General features: G+C 47.7%; 1 protein-coding gene across 3 annotated transcripts in view; it reads right to left on the bottom strand.

Moving 5' to 3' along the window:
* Window positions 1-12,844, bottom strand: part of LOC139059837 (uncharacterized) — a 226,877-nt gene that overhangs the window by 96,416 nt on the left and 117,617 nt on the right. For 2 of the 3 annotated variants that reach the window (XM_070538247.1, XM_070538249.1), the window contains exon 1: window positions 9,151-9,311. The exons of the other annotated variant lie outside the window; for it this stretch is intronic. In XM_070538247.1, coding sequence (XP_070394348.1) covers window positions 9,151-9,268 — 118 coding nt within the window. In that variant the 5' untranslated portion in view covers window positions 9,269-9,311. Of the gene's footprint in view, window positions 1-9,150; window positions 9,312-12,844 lie in introns of those variants that run through there. 3 annotated transcript variants of the gene reach the window in all.

Below are 12,844 nucleotides of genomic sequence, written 5' to 3'. Positions count from 1 at the left end.
CTTGACCATCAGAAAATGATATTCGGCGTATGCTATCGTCCTCCTTCTTCTTCATGCTCGTTTATTAACGACCTTCATGACGAACGTAACATAATACACACCAGATTTCCATCGGCTTCATTGTTTTTACTAGGCGATTTTAACTTTCCGAGTATTTCTTGGGTTACCAAGCCTCCCACCCTATCTCCGTTTTCATCCGATGCCAGCGATTTTCTTGATTTATGCTCTGTTTTTTCACTTACCCAATTAGTCACTAACGCTACCAGAATCTCTGTCAACACAGCCAACACTTTAGATTTGATCCTAACCAATCGAACCGACTTTGCTTTAGCCATCACCTAAGTGATCATAACATAAGTGATCACTCTTTGCTCATTTTCAACATTAACACTGCCTGTCCTAAACCTGCAAGAAAGAAAAAGACCATACTAGATTGTATTAGAGCAGACTTCGATGCCATTAATAATGAATTATCAGTTTTCACTCAAAACTTCTTCAGAAACTTTAACGAACGCTCTGTGCAAACTAACTGGGATATGTTCACGGCCAAAGTTCACGAACTAACTCAAAAATATGTTCCAAGACGCACCATCACTTCTAATCCTCAAGCCCCATGGTATACCGCCCATATAAGACGCCTATCTAACAGAAAAAAACGCCGTTATCGTACAGCCAGGCTATCGCAATGTAACGCACACTGGGACGCATACAAGACTGCCGCTGATGCGTATGTAACTGCGCTTAAGCAAGCAAAAGATAACTTCTTCTCTAACACTTTACCATCGATGCTATCTACCAACATTAAAAAATTTTGGCGCGTCATCAACCCGCATACCGAAGAATCTATTAACTTAACTGACGCGTCGGGTGACCCTATTCCGGCTCATTTATGCGCATCAGAACTTAACGAAACCTTTGTTCTTAACTTCTCGAGCACATCAAACACCAAACATCCCGTTCCACTCCGGTATAATTTCCCAACTATGCCTCAAATTTTCATCGATTCATCTGGCGTTGCTAAACTTATTGATGCCCTTAAATTTCATTCATCGCCCGGTTTTGACTGCATACATGCTAAATTAAAAAAAAAAATACAATTGTCTACAGTTCCTTAATACCAACAAAGTTATTTCAGCAGACTCTCGATAGTTCCACTCTGCCAACACAATGGAAAGTCGGGAAGGTGGTTCCATCATTCAAGTCAGGAAGTAGAACATCCCCTATAAATAATCGCCCCATCTCGCTCACTAGTACTTGTTGCAAACTATTAGAACATGTAATCTTCACTAACCTTGTGAACTTTCTCGAGTCTAATTCATTTTTTACACCCGCACAGCATGGTTTCCGTAGGTCATTTTCTTGCTAAACACAACTTGCCAGTTTCACTATCAAACTTCACCATATTTTAGATCGCGCATCAGAAGCTGACTGCATTTTCCTAGATTACTCGAAAGCATTCGACAAGGTATGTCACCGCTTATTATTTTTAAAGCTAACCCAACTGAATATCGACTACAATGTTCTGAAATGGATTGAATACTTTCTTCTTAACCGATCGCAGTTCGTTTACGCTAATAATTTTAACTCCCCTTTCAGCGAAGTTTACTCGGGTGTGCCACAAGGGTCAGTGCTTGGACCCCTTTTATTTCTTATTTACATCAATGATCTCCCTTCCATTGTATCATCTAACATTCTTTTGTTTGCTGATGACTTTGTTGTTTTCCGCGAAATAAAATCCCCCGACGATGCTAACATTCTTCAGCGTGACCTCTCTAACATTTCTCGTTGGAGTAATGAATGGCTTATGGAACTTAATACTAATAAGTGCAAAATTATGCGAATATCAAGAAGTGCCAACTCTCCGCCTGTATACAACCTAAATAACGTTGCGTTAGAAGCGGTTAATTCATATTAATACCTGGGTGTTCATATTTCTACTGACCTTAACTGGACGCGCCATATTGAATACATTACTAACAAAGCTAACCGCATGTTGGGCTACGTGCGCCGTAACTTTTCCAAAACTCCATCTTCTTTGAAATTACTGCTTTATAAAACACTAATACGTTCTAATTTGGAATATGCCGCCGCGATATGGGATCCGCACCATGAAAAACTGATAACTTTACTTGAGCTGGTTCAAAATAACGCTGCTCGTTTTATCCTGTCCAACTTTAACCGTACCGCAAGTGTAACAAGCATGAAAGCTAATCTTTCTTTACCTCTTCTAGCATCCCGCCGGCAGACAATTCGTTTGAGCCTTTTTCATAAACTATACCATCACCCCGTGCTACGCGATTCCCTCATTTCGTCCCCCAGATACGTGTCAAGTCGCATTGACCATCGTCACAAAGTTGGCATTGAAACATGTAACACTAAAACTGCATTTCAGTCTTTCTTGCCTCGCACATCACGCGAATGGAACCGCCTTCCCGCAGATATAGTCGACATAACTGATAACCAGCATTTTCGTTCTGCACTAGGTAACCTTGTATAACAGGAGGATGATAGTACTTGTTCTGTAATATGCATTGTATTTATTTATGTATTTCTGTTTTGTAACCACTCCCCTCTTTAATGCCTTTCACCTTGAGGGTTCAATAAATGAAATGAAATGAAAAGATGTTTCTATGGGAGCAGTAGCGACCGTAGTAGAGCCCGGGCAGCATATATTGAAAATCTAGAAGGCAGAGCGCCTTAGCAACCGCGGTTGAACGCAAGTGGGTGAAAGGCTGCCGGTGACGATGACAGACTAGGCACCAGCGCCGCAGGTGCGAGAAAGTCTGTCCGACGTACCTTCAGAAGTGAAGTTCTGACTGATGTTGCAGAAGTCGTGGGGTGCGGTAGTGCTGAACTTAGCGTGACAAGTTGGCGGCTGGACGTAATTACATTTACTCAATCGTGTTTTTTACTAATTGTAACAACGTGTCATGATTTCGCATTATTGGCGGCACCTCCAGGACACCAAAGCGGCAACGGGGACACCACAGCTGGAACCCGGGCTGGTCCGTGGGTTGGGGCTCGCAGAGGCCCCAACTCACGTGCCGCCCTACTTCCAGCTTTGATAGCCCCGCTGCTCCTTGGGTGCCCTGAATATCCTGCGCTGCCTGTTTCATTATAACCTCAAGTGCTCTCCTGAGGCATCCGTTGGCCGATTACATGTGCCCTCCTGGAGCAGTGCTTGTAAAAAATCCAACCTATCATCGCGACGAAAAAAAGCGACCCGCGACTTATACAACACCAGTCAGAACCATGCCGCTTCAGACACAGCGATCACCAAATGCGGCGTCCGTGCCCACTGCGTCAGCGCATGGTCAGCCAGCGCCGGAGCGTGAACAAACTCGACCGCACTCCGCAATGCCGGCATGTCTAGGGGACAAACGCATACAGCACACGCTATCACCTTGCCCTGGGGTTGTCCCGAAACCAAAAAGGTGCGCTTTGCACCGCGGTGGTGGTGCATTCCGGAGGGTCAAAATCCAGGACAAAACTGCAGCCCGTGCGGGGTGCTTGCATGCAGCGCCACTTTATCCCTGGCGCGCAAAACGTGCGCGAACACGCGCGCGCGCACATTTTATTGTTTGCAGGTGATGAGCATCCGCGGCAAGCGCTCGAACCTTGTCGAACGGCGTGCTCCGACATACCTGGTTGCAAGCGAACACCAATGGATATTATCATTAATCCTGGCGACCCGTTCCTGACGACCCGTTCCACGAAACTGTCCACTTTCGGTCGCTCTTCACCACATCGTTTTTGGACGAGGTCGATCAGCATGTACGTCGTCTTTGCTGTCAGACGAAGTTGAAGAAAGCTCATCGATTGCGGCATCTACTAGCGCTTCCTTTCTCATTGCCGACATCTCCACTAGCTAACTCCGTCAACTCCGTTGCAACCGCAGCTATCGGGCCAGAGCCTCTGCGGTTCTGCAGTCGGCTGTGCCCGCGCGCGTCGCGCGTCCCGCAGTGCTTGCTGGGATTGCACCCCGACGCACCGCCGATTTTCTCGGTGCGAGACGGGGCAACGGAAAACCGCTCCAGCAGGGTGCGCTTCCGGTGATCGAGGATGGTCGGTGCGCAGCGGTGCGGTTGATCGAGGATGAAAGTGCGCACCAAGGCGCCCCCGTGCGCACCGGTGCAGGTGATCGAGCACGCTTTAAGAAACCTCCTCCGTAGTGCCTAGGCAGAGTCATACATTCAAGGAGCAAAAGCCCCCAGATTTTCTCTCTCGTGCATGCTCTTACTCGCGCCTGCGCACAAACGACTGGCGATCCCTGAAATGAACGTCCCGTGATACGCGTAGTGCAGAGATGAAATTATTTTCTCTATCCTTTGGGATCGCAGATACATGTAATTTTCTATTCTTTAACTAAAAATTAGCGATTATGCATTACTGAGAAAGCACTCACGATCAGGAAATCAGCCAATAGCGTTGCTGTGCCAGCTGCTTTCGATGACGCTACGTAAGCTACATTACGATGACGCTACGACGTAAGCGAGAGTGAGATATTTTTCGGTGTTTCCGACGCGAGATTCCACGCAGGAATATTTGGCTCAAGTGTTCACAGCAACCTCTACGACAGATCGGCAACATTTTCTTGCTACATTTCAAGGCCCTTAAATGCTTTTAAGCGCACTTTCTTATAGGCCAATATTTTTAATGGTCGTTAGCATCGTCAGTTATTTATTACTGAAGAATCTGTTTCAGCAAGCATGATTTTTCGGTAGCTGTACTTTATCATATTAAATATTCTGGAACTTTCATGGGCAAGGCATTTTCGTTTTAAATTTAGTGCACATATACAACGAACACTTTAAAAACAAGATAATTGATTTCCGCGCTCATTGAAGCGTTTATAGCACCTATGATAAATATATTCATCAAATGGTTGACACATATAGAAAGCGAGAGAGACAGAGAGAGAAATGCATCGAAACCACATGCAACCAAATGCCATAGTTTTGGAAATAAAACTCTGGTATGCCCCTATTTCTCATCAGTGAAACATCACTGTTCACGGATAAGTTCCCAGGCCATTTCGTAAGAGCACGCCCATCTTGAATTACGAAACAAATTATGAAAGTGCAGACCGATGAAAGGCATTTGCAAAGTAGAAAAAAAAGGCTTCGTCATTGTGGCCACAGATTTGAGCAAACACTTTAGCATAACGAGATCAACACAATGGTTTCCTGCTTTGCTGTTTGCAAGTACAAAAGTGCGCCAATTTGTGACGCCAAGAGCGTATTCGAAGGATATCGCGAAAACCTGCCTCAAGCGCTGGTTCGGCAGATCCACCGCAAAAGAAATTAGATGCTCTGCGAGTGCCGTTCAAGTGTTCAGGGTCTTCGGATGTGAGCGCGTCTTTTGTAAACTAGAGGCACGCCGTGGAAGCGCAGCCTTTCGGATCGTTTCAAGCGAGTTGAATTATTGGACGTGAGCGTCTTGACTGTGCCACATCATATTACCACATTCTTCGTGGTTCTCAGTTTTTGCACTGTCTGGTTCGTCATCGTAACTGCAACCTAACATTATAAAGATCTCGGTTAGGGGGCCCACGCCGCCCCCAAGCGTTGGGCAAGGCACTGTGGGCGCTCTGTTCTGTGCTCGCTTTGGATTCTTTTGAGCGCCCGACGCTTCCGTGCGGCTTACGTCCCGTAACCTAAAACTCTGCAAGAACAGTGAATCTTCGGAACCCTCACTGTAGCAGGTATTGAGCGGAAACCTACGGACACAGTGCGCAGGCTTCGCGTCAAGGATTGCCGGCACAATGTGCAGACGTCCTACTTCGCCCCGTTTCTCGACTGAAGGTCGGAATTAAAAGTGTGGAGATGAATGCGTCCCGTCCTCGGCGCTTATCTGTAGCGGCCTCGTGCAGTACCTTGGGTGCGGCTAGGTGACCTAGACCTACGCGGTTGAAGGCCCACACAGTCAAAATATGTCAGCGGACCAGCTGCCATACATGTCCGGCACATAAGACAGCAACTAAAATGCGGCACAGCCGGTATTCACAAAAATACGTTATAATTTCTCGTTAGTGAAAATTCCAGCCAATCCTCATACTTTGTCAAGGTTTCAACGAAAATTCGTCTGGAGGCATTGAAGTGAAAAATGTTTGCAGTCACTGACAAAGTCAAACGAAAAGAAAGACGTATGCGGTATCAGTGAAAACGGCTGGCTACTGCTTCACGTTTTCCAGCTGGAGCATAATCGCGCGACACGTGCTGTGGGAATGTCCCCTCCAGGCATCAAGCGCGGTTTGTCATACAAAGTTTGAGTGGCTTAGCCGTGCCAAATAAGAGTACATGTGGCGGGCTGATTTTACTGATATTAGGGCTTCTTATTAAGAAGACCATTCAGTAGCTTTCTTGCGATGGTGCTTACATGCCACAACTCCCATGACGGGGCCGAAATAAGTATAAGCACGTCAATTTGTTTTCCGTTTCAGAAAAGGACATGACCTTATGAAAGCAATGAATTTGCTTTACATGAAGCGTATTTGCCTATATTGAATGCTGCTACGGAGTTTAAATTACGAGGCATATTCGTTCTACGATATGCGAGTTCGACGTACGACTTTCAGGTGCTTGTACACAATTTATTAGAAGCTTCATACGATAAAGCTCTAATACAGAGTAAATACATATTGATTGTGAATAGTATGGATTGCCGCACGATTTTACAAGCAGGCTTGCTGATTTCTGTAAAATTACTAGTTGGAATAAAACTTTATTATGTCGATGCCAGTCACAAGTTCCTGATCTTTCACGCATAATTAGGAACAGAGTATTTTGGACAAAATGGGAACTTTTACTCACCTGCTTTCACAGCGTGGCGGACAAGAATTTTCGTAGAAGTCACTGATACGAGTACTATTTCTAAAAAAGTCACAAATCGCTTGTATTTTCTTCATTTGACTTGACATGTACATGGAAGCTTGGCCAGCCACCGAAGCCAAAGCATTACCTTTTGCTTGAAGCCTAGCACCAATTTACAGAGATACGGGCTCGGAACGTGCATGGTCCACCGAAGGTGCCGCATTTTCGCACATGCAGAAACGTTAACCGCCACGAGACTGCATTCATCCCGAGTTCCTGGAGAATGGCGCACGCACACAGATCAGAGCGCATGCTTGCAGCACCGGCTATTTCCGCACGGGCAACCTGGCCCTTATAATTAGAATGTTATTTAATATTTTAAATAAAACCTTTGTAGCCATCGCGCAAATCATGACGCCCGTCCCTGCAGTGAAGCGTCTGCTTTTGGGATTATGCGCCACAGGAACGCGTGGGTATCCATTTTTGAATCGAAACGCTCATGAGAGATCGTCTTTGCTAATTAATATGTCCTTTTTAAATTAAGGAAGCCAAATTAATAGGCTTTGTATTGTTAATAACCAAAAGGTGCACATCACGGAATTCAAGCCAAGTCTAGGTAGAAATAGTGTGCTTAGCACCAAATGGTGTCGTGAAAATCTGTGGCAAAGTGCATTTACATTCTGTTTAACACTTATCGAAAACGCAGCTTTCAGCAGTGGTGATAAGTGGGACACGTTTACTTACGTGTAAATGTGACGACAGCATTGGATGACATCTGTTGGCGTAATTGGGTCTAAGCAAAGTATTTTTGTTGAGCGTTATTGATGATCAGCTTTTGCTCCGCACTGGAAGGATGGGTTTTTCAAGTCAATGATTAAAATTTTACTTAGCAGCACTTCGTTAATCATCACACTATTTGGCGGGCAAGTAACGTACACGTTTTAAGATATTCCGGTTGATAGAACGGAATTCCGCTAACCTTCCTTGGCTGGATGTCGAATGAGCTTGACCTTAAGTTCAAAAATCGTCCGCTTTTTACCGTGTTATTGTTATTCACCAGAGCTTGTTAAAGGGACACTAAAGAAAAAAATGATTTCTTCTGCATCAGTAAATTACCTTTCTATGACACCAAAAACACCACTCTTAGCATGATAAGACGCTTGGTAAACCAGAAAAAGCGCAAGAACGAAAGACGGGTGGTGACGCCTTCTTCAAGTTCCCGCACTTGGTCGCTGTGGCGGCATGGATTTCGATGGCATCTTCGAGAGTCTACTTAACTATACAGCTGTACAGATAGACCACATTGTGTTCTAAAGGAACCAAACATTACACATGGCAAGTTTCGGGAACGCGTCCCAAATGCGAAAACATACTTTTGAATACCTGACGTCACACTGGCATCACCGCCGTCGGGGTTTCGGCGCGAAATTCATATATTGGTACTTGGACGTTCATTTTGTCATCTAATAATCAAACTATTATTTTGAAATGATTGCCTGCAGGGTTCTCAAACAATTAGCCTCAACTGATTTATTCCTTCGTTTTAGTGCCCCTTTAAAGATATCGGGATCACTCGTCGCGGACACTTGTGTCAGCTTTGACGAAAGGTAAGACGACCAACAACACTTGAGAACAAGGCTTACTTGGATTCGGCGGCGAAAGTCCTTCCGAATGATTCACTAATCGCAACGATGTCGGCACATTCAGCTTATTCTTTTCATTGCTGCACAAATGAGGTTTCTCGTCGGGCTGGCAGGACGCCATGTCTTTCTGTACCGATCCCGAGCTTTTTTTATCGATGCACTTCCATGGCTATGCGCTTAGAGGAGTGGAATAAGGCAAATCAGCGCACACAGGAAGCGCCTCTTGCATGCTTTCGCCGTAAGCGCGCTCAACTGAAACGCCAACCGCAAAGCCACCTTCCCCGTGGTCGTTCTGGAGCGGCCCTGTAGCAGGCGCCCAGCTACCGCTAAACCTACGGACTGCGACACACTCGGTGGCGCTGACGGCAAATAGAGAGTGCCGCTATAATACATTCAGTATGAACTGAAGAGTGAGCCGGCAAACGTGCGGTGAATTTTTCCGCGCGATCAGTCACGGCATGTGAATGTCCGGAAGGCAAACGAAATTAGCTTTCCCAATGCACCCAGAGCACATCAAGATGATTGAGGATCAAAGGTGTTCTCTCATTTGATGCGAAATTCTTCCCCATCCTTGTTCTCGAATAGGTCACTAAAGCGTTCGGCGCAATCCAAGTGATTCCGCTTCCATACAGGCCGGAGTACAAATGTGGTTGATTAAGTAAGGCAGAGAAATACGACACGTTGGTTTGACTCACAGCACATTGTGTAGATAAGCCGGAGCACGTCGTAGAGGTTGGTGTCTGTGGCGGCGCGGGCCGACGAGCAGCTCAGCACCAGAGCACCCACGATGGCAGCTCGCAGGTACGAAGCCATCGAGCACAAAGCAGCGCGCGCTCTCCGCCGTGGCCACCACTAGCACAAGGTGACAAGCCGCCGGGCGGACCGGTCCTTATATGCGGCCTCCTTTCCTCGAAGGGGAAGTGCATCGCACAGGAAGTGACGCACACGCAGACGACGCCGGCGCGGATCACCCGTTGGGCTGCTTCACGCCCCCTGAGGCAGCGGGGAAACACCGGTTACGTCAAACGGTCAGCGAAGGCGCCGCGTCTGTTCGCGGGAAAGATGGCCATCCTCGATGGTCCGCACATCGTCGAGCCGTCACGGCCGTGTGCGACGGTGGCCACACGCACGGTCCACTGACCTTCGCCTTTGACGCGCTGTCTTATGGCTGCCCGTCGTGCTCGCCGTCCGAGGCTCGTGACAGACGGCGTGCGCTGGCGGACGTCATTTCTCACCATTGCGAAAGCGTCTTCTGCGGTGACGAATGGCATTTCAGCTTGGGTGTGCGCGAGCACTCACCGTTGTTGTTAATCGCAATCGTTCTTAGAGGTTGTTTGAATGGGCTTCCAGCAAAGTCTTTAGTTGCACTCTTGGTGTTCTAGGTTTACGGTGGAGACCTGTTTCTGTGCTATTCAGTACTTGCATATTTGGAAGCCCTTGTCACGGGATCTGCGCTATAGTTACATTTTGTACGTTTAATCTTTGGCACTTTTTAATCATATTTTGATTTTGTTTACCTGGATAACCACAGTACCTCGCAATGTTCATCCGCCCCCCCCCCCCGCCTCCTGCTGACGTGTAGGTATGTGAATAAGTAATCGACGCGATGGTGTCTTTCGCTTCTCCTGGAGATTTCTTGTTGGACTCTCTTCTTAAGCGTGCGATATTGCTTATTTTTACAGGCCGCGTTTGTTAAGCTTAACGTGCAGCAACTGTTCGGGTCAAGCCTGGTAGCAGCTGTACAAACGCGGCCGTGTGCCCGACGGTTTCTATGATAGCGTCGTATTTTGAAGGAAAAAATGGGCATCTACTGAGGCGCACATTAATGAACTCCACTTGTTCGAAATTAACCGGCCTCTCACATCCCGTGAATCGCAAGTTGATTAAACTTTACAATTCGATGTTATAATGCAAGGTCTCCCAATCTCGCTTTCACACAGCGGTCTAGCAGACGGCAATTCACCACATTCGTCCGGCAACGAACGTTATGTTTTGTGCAGTACCTGCAAGTCCGAAACCAAATCGTCGAAACGCTCAGTTGCCAATATCCCGTCATAGTGTAGTATAGCCGTAAAATAGACGTGCGTATTCTTATATTATTATCGTTAGTGCTTTTGGGGATTTCGCTTACTGCATGGTTTCAATGTTCTGCATGGAATGCAGGTCTCTGGCAACGGTGGCATTATAGATTTAAAAAAAATAATAAGCACCTAGTACAATAATTTCTTCCAACTGTTCGGTGCTTACAACCATAAGCGCACGCAAACGTTTTCGCAGCCTTGATCCGCACGGTTAAATGAACGTGCCGCGGAGCATTTTGCACCGCAAGAATGAATGCGCATCAAAAGAGGTTGAAGCGGTGATAAAAGCGCATTGCGTGCCAGGTCAGTCTTTGCTGCCGAGAAGCCACTCATGGCGGCGAGACCTGCGATGTGCACGAACCCGACGTGACTCCCGGAGCACCAATTTCGGCAAAGTCCAGGACGCAAGCAGGTTGCCATGAGAAATCGCGGGATAGTCGGCACGTGACATCGTGACACACAAGCTGGACGTGCGGTCGTCGCTCGCCCCTCCTGCGTTCGTCCGGTTTCTCCGTCAACCGGCTGCTGAAGCCACATGTCGAGTCTCCATAATGAGAAAAAAGAAAAGCAAAAAACAAAAAGAGTGACGAGCGGCCACTTCGCACACGTGTCTTGATGGGCTTACGTAGGATTGGGATAATTAGGGGCATCGTGAAAGGTGGAGAGCGTCAAGTTTCTTCATGTGTGGTGGAAGTTAACTGCAGGAGCCTTTTGAATACGCCGTGCCCCTTATCAAGTGTGGTACATTCTGATGCCACGGACGCTCGATGAAAATCAGCACCCAAGCACTCCTTACAGAACTAGCGAAGCTGAAGCGTGCGTCCCCGGTCTTTATCAATGCGTTAATCCCGACGGTTCATTAAATGACGGCTTGGTTCGCTGCCGGAAAGCAGTTGCTGCTTGCGGTCGGCTGCACGAGCCGGTTCTTGTGCCCGGGCTGCAGCATCGGCACGGCGTAGACGAGCTCGTCCCTGGTCCTGCTCGCGGCGTTGCTGATCGAAAGCTGTCTGCTCCTAACGAGTACGTGTGACGCGTGGCCTATCCATTTCGGAGCCAGAGAGACAGTGCGGTGACGGAGAGCAACGACGTCACTAGTGGCGCAGCCAATCGTTCGCCTTTCTCGCGCTCACGCGCATGGGGTTGCGTCGGAGTTATCGGCGCACAGGCGACAGGCGGACGGACGGACGCTAGCCATACACAGCTTGGTTGGCACACAGGACGTGACCTGCCGAATGCACGACGGAGCACGCGATTGGTCGGTTTTCGGCCCAGCGAAAGAGGCGTCGCCCACTCGGCCGCCCCGAGATGGCGCGGTGAGCCGAGGGCGGGCCGTCGGAGGGCTCGCTTCTGTGGCGGGATGTCTTCACAGGATAATCTTTTCAGCTTTGTCTCGTGCTCTGCTTCAAGGAGGAGGAAAAACATTTATTGAAAAAGGAAGGACAAGCAGGTGTCTTTCTGCTTGTGCGGGGAGGCGCCCACAGTCCAGGGCTCTTGCTGTCTCCCGCCGCACCAGTTGCTGCTGGCCACGAGGGTCAGAACTAGCCTCCTACTGCTCGGGCGTGGGGTTAGGCGGGGCTGCCTTCACTTTGGGGAACGCCCATGTGGTGTGATATAAGGAGTCGTAGTCGCTACAGAGGGGACATTTGTCTGACTGTAGTGTCGGGTGTAATGCGCGTGGTCTGCGTAAACGGGGTTATGTGTTGGTTTGGAATTGTCGCCATGCTACGGCATCTTCGCGTGAGAGGGTCTTGTGTGGAGGTGTGTATTGCCGTCTGTTCAATTTGTGGTGTTGTATTACCAACGAGCACGTCAAAATTATTACTGACTCCCAGGCAGCTTGCTGTAGCTACGCGAGATGCAGAATATCTTCAATCGCCCACCGACTCCTCAAACAAGCCTCCAAGTTCCCGGACGTTGAAATAGTGTGGACTCCAGGACACGAGTCCCTCCGTGGAAATCAGCCTACGCACGCTGTAGCCCGAGCTCATGCCTCCAGGGCGCCACAAGAGAGGGATACGGCCGCATCTATGGAGCCCGTACTTTTAGAATACAACTCCATGCCCTGCTTCGAACATTCTGGCGTGTCCACCGCTTAGTCATTTTCCTTTTTTTCTGTACCGTTGTACATGCTTATTCATTTATTTTCATTATCTGTAGTGAGTACTTATGTAATGCGGATTAATTTATTTTACTAAACAAATAATGTGCGGGTTCACATACATCTCTATGAGCTATGAACTTGGAGCTTATCGTGGATGGCAGAGTTTAATTGTTGTATGCCTTTTTTCTTGTTTGTTTTTAGTTTCCC

Source organism: Dermacentor albipictus, chromosome 5 (assembly GCF_038994185.2).
Source record: "Dermacentor albipictus isolate Rhodes 1998 colony chromosome 5, USDA_Dalb.pri_finalv2, whole genome shotgun sequence".
Classification (NCBI taxonomy): Eukaryota; Metazoa; Arthropoda; class Arachnida; order Ixodida; family Ixodidae; genus Dermacentor; species Dermacentor albipictus.
This window is presented reverse-complemented; position numbering and strand designations above follow the sequence as displayed.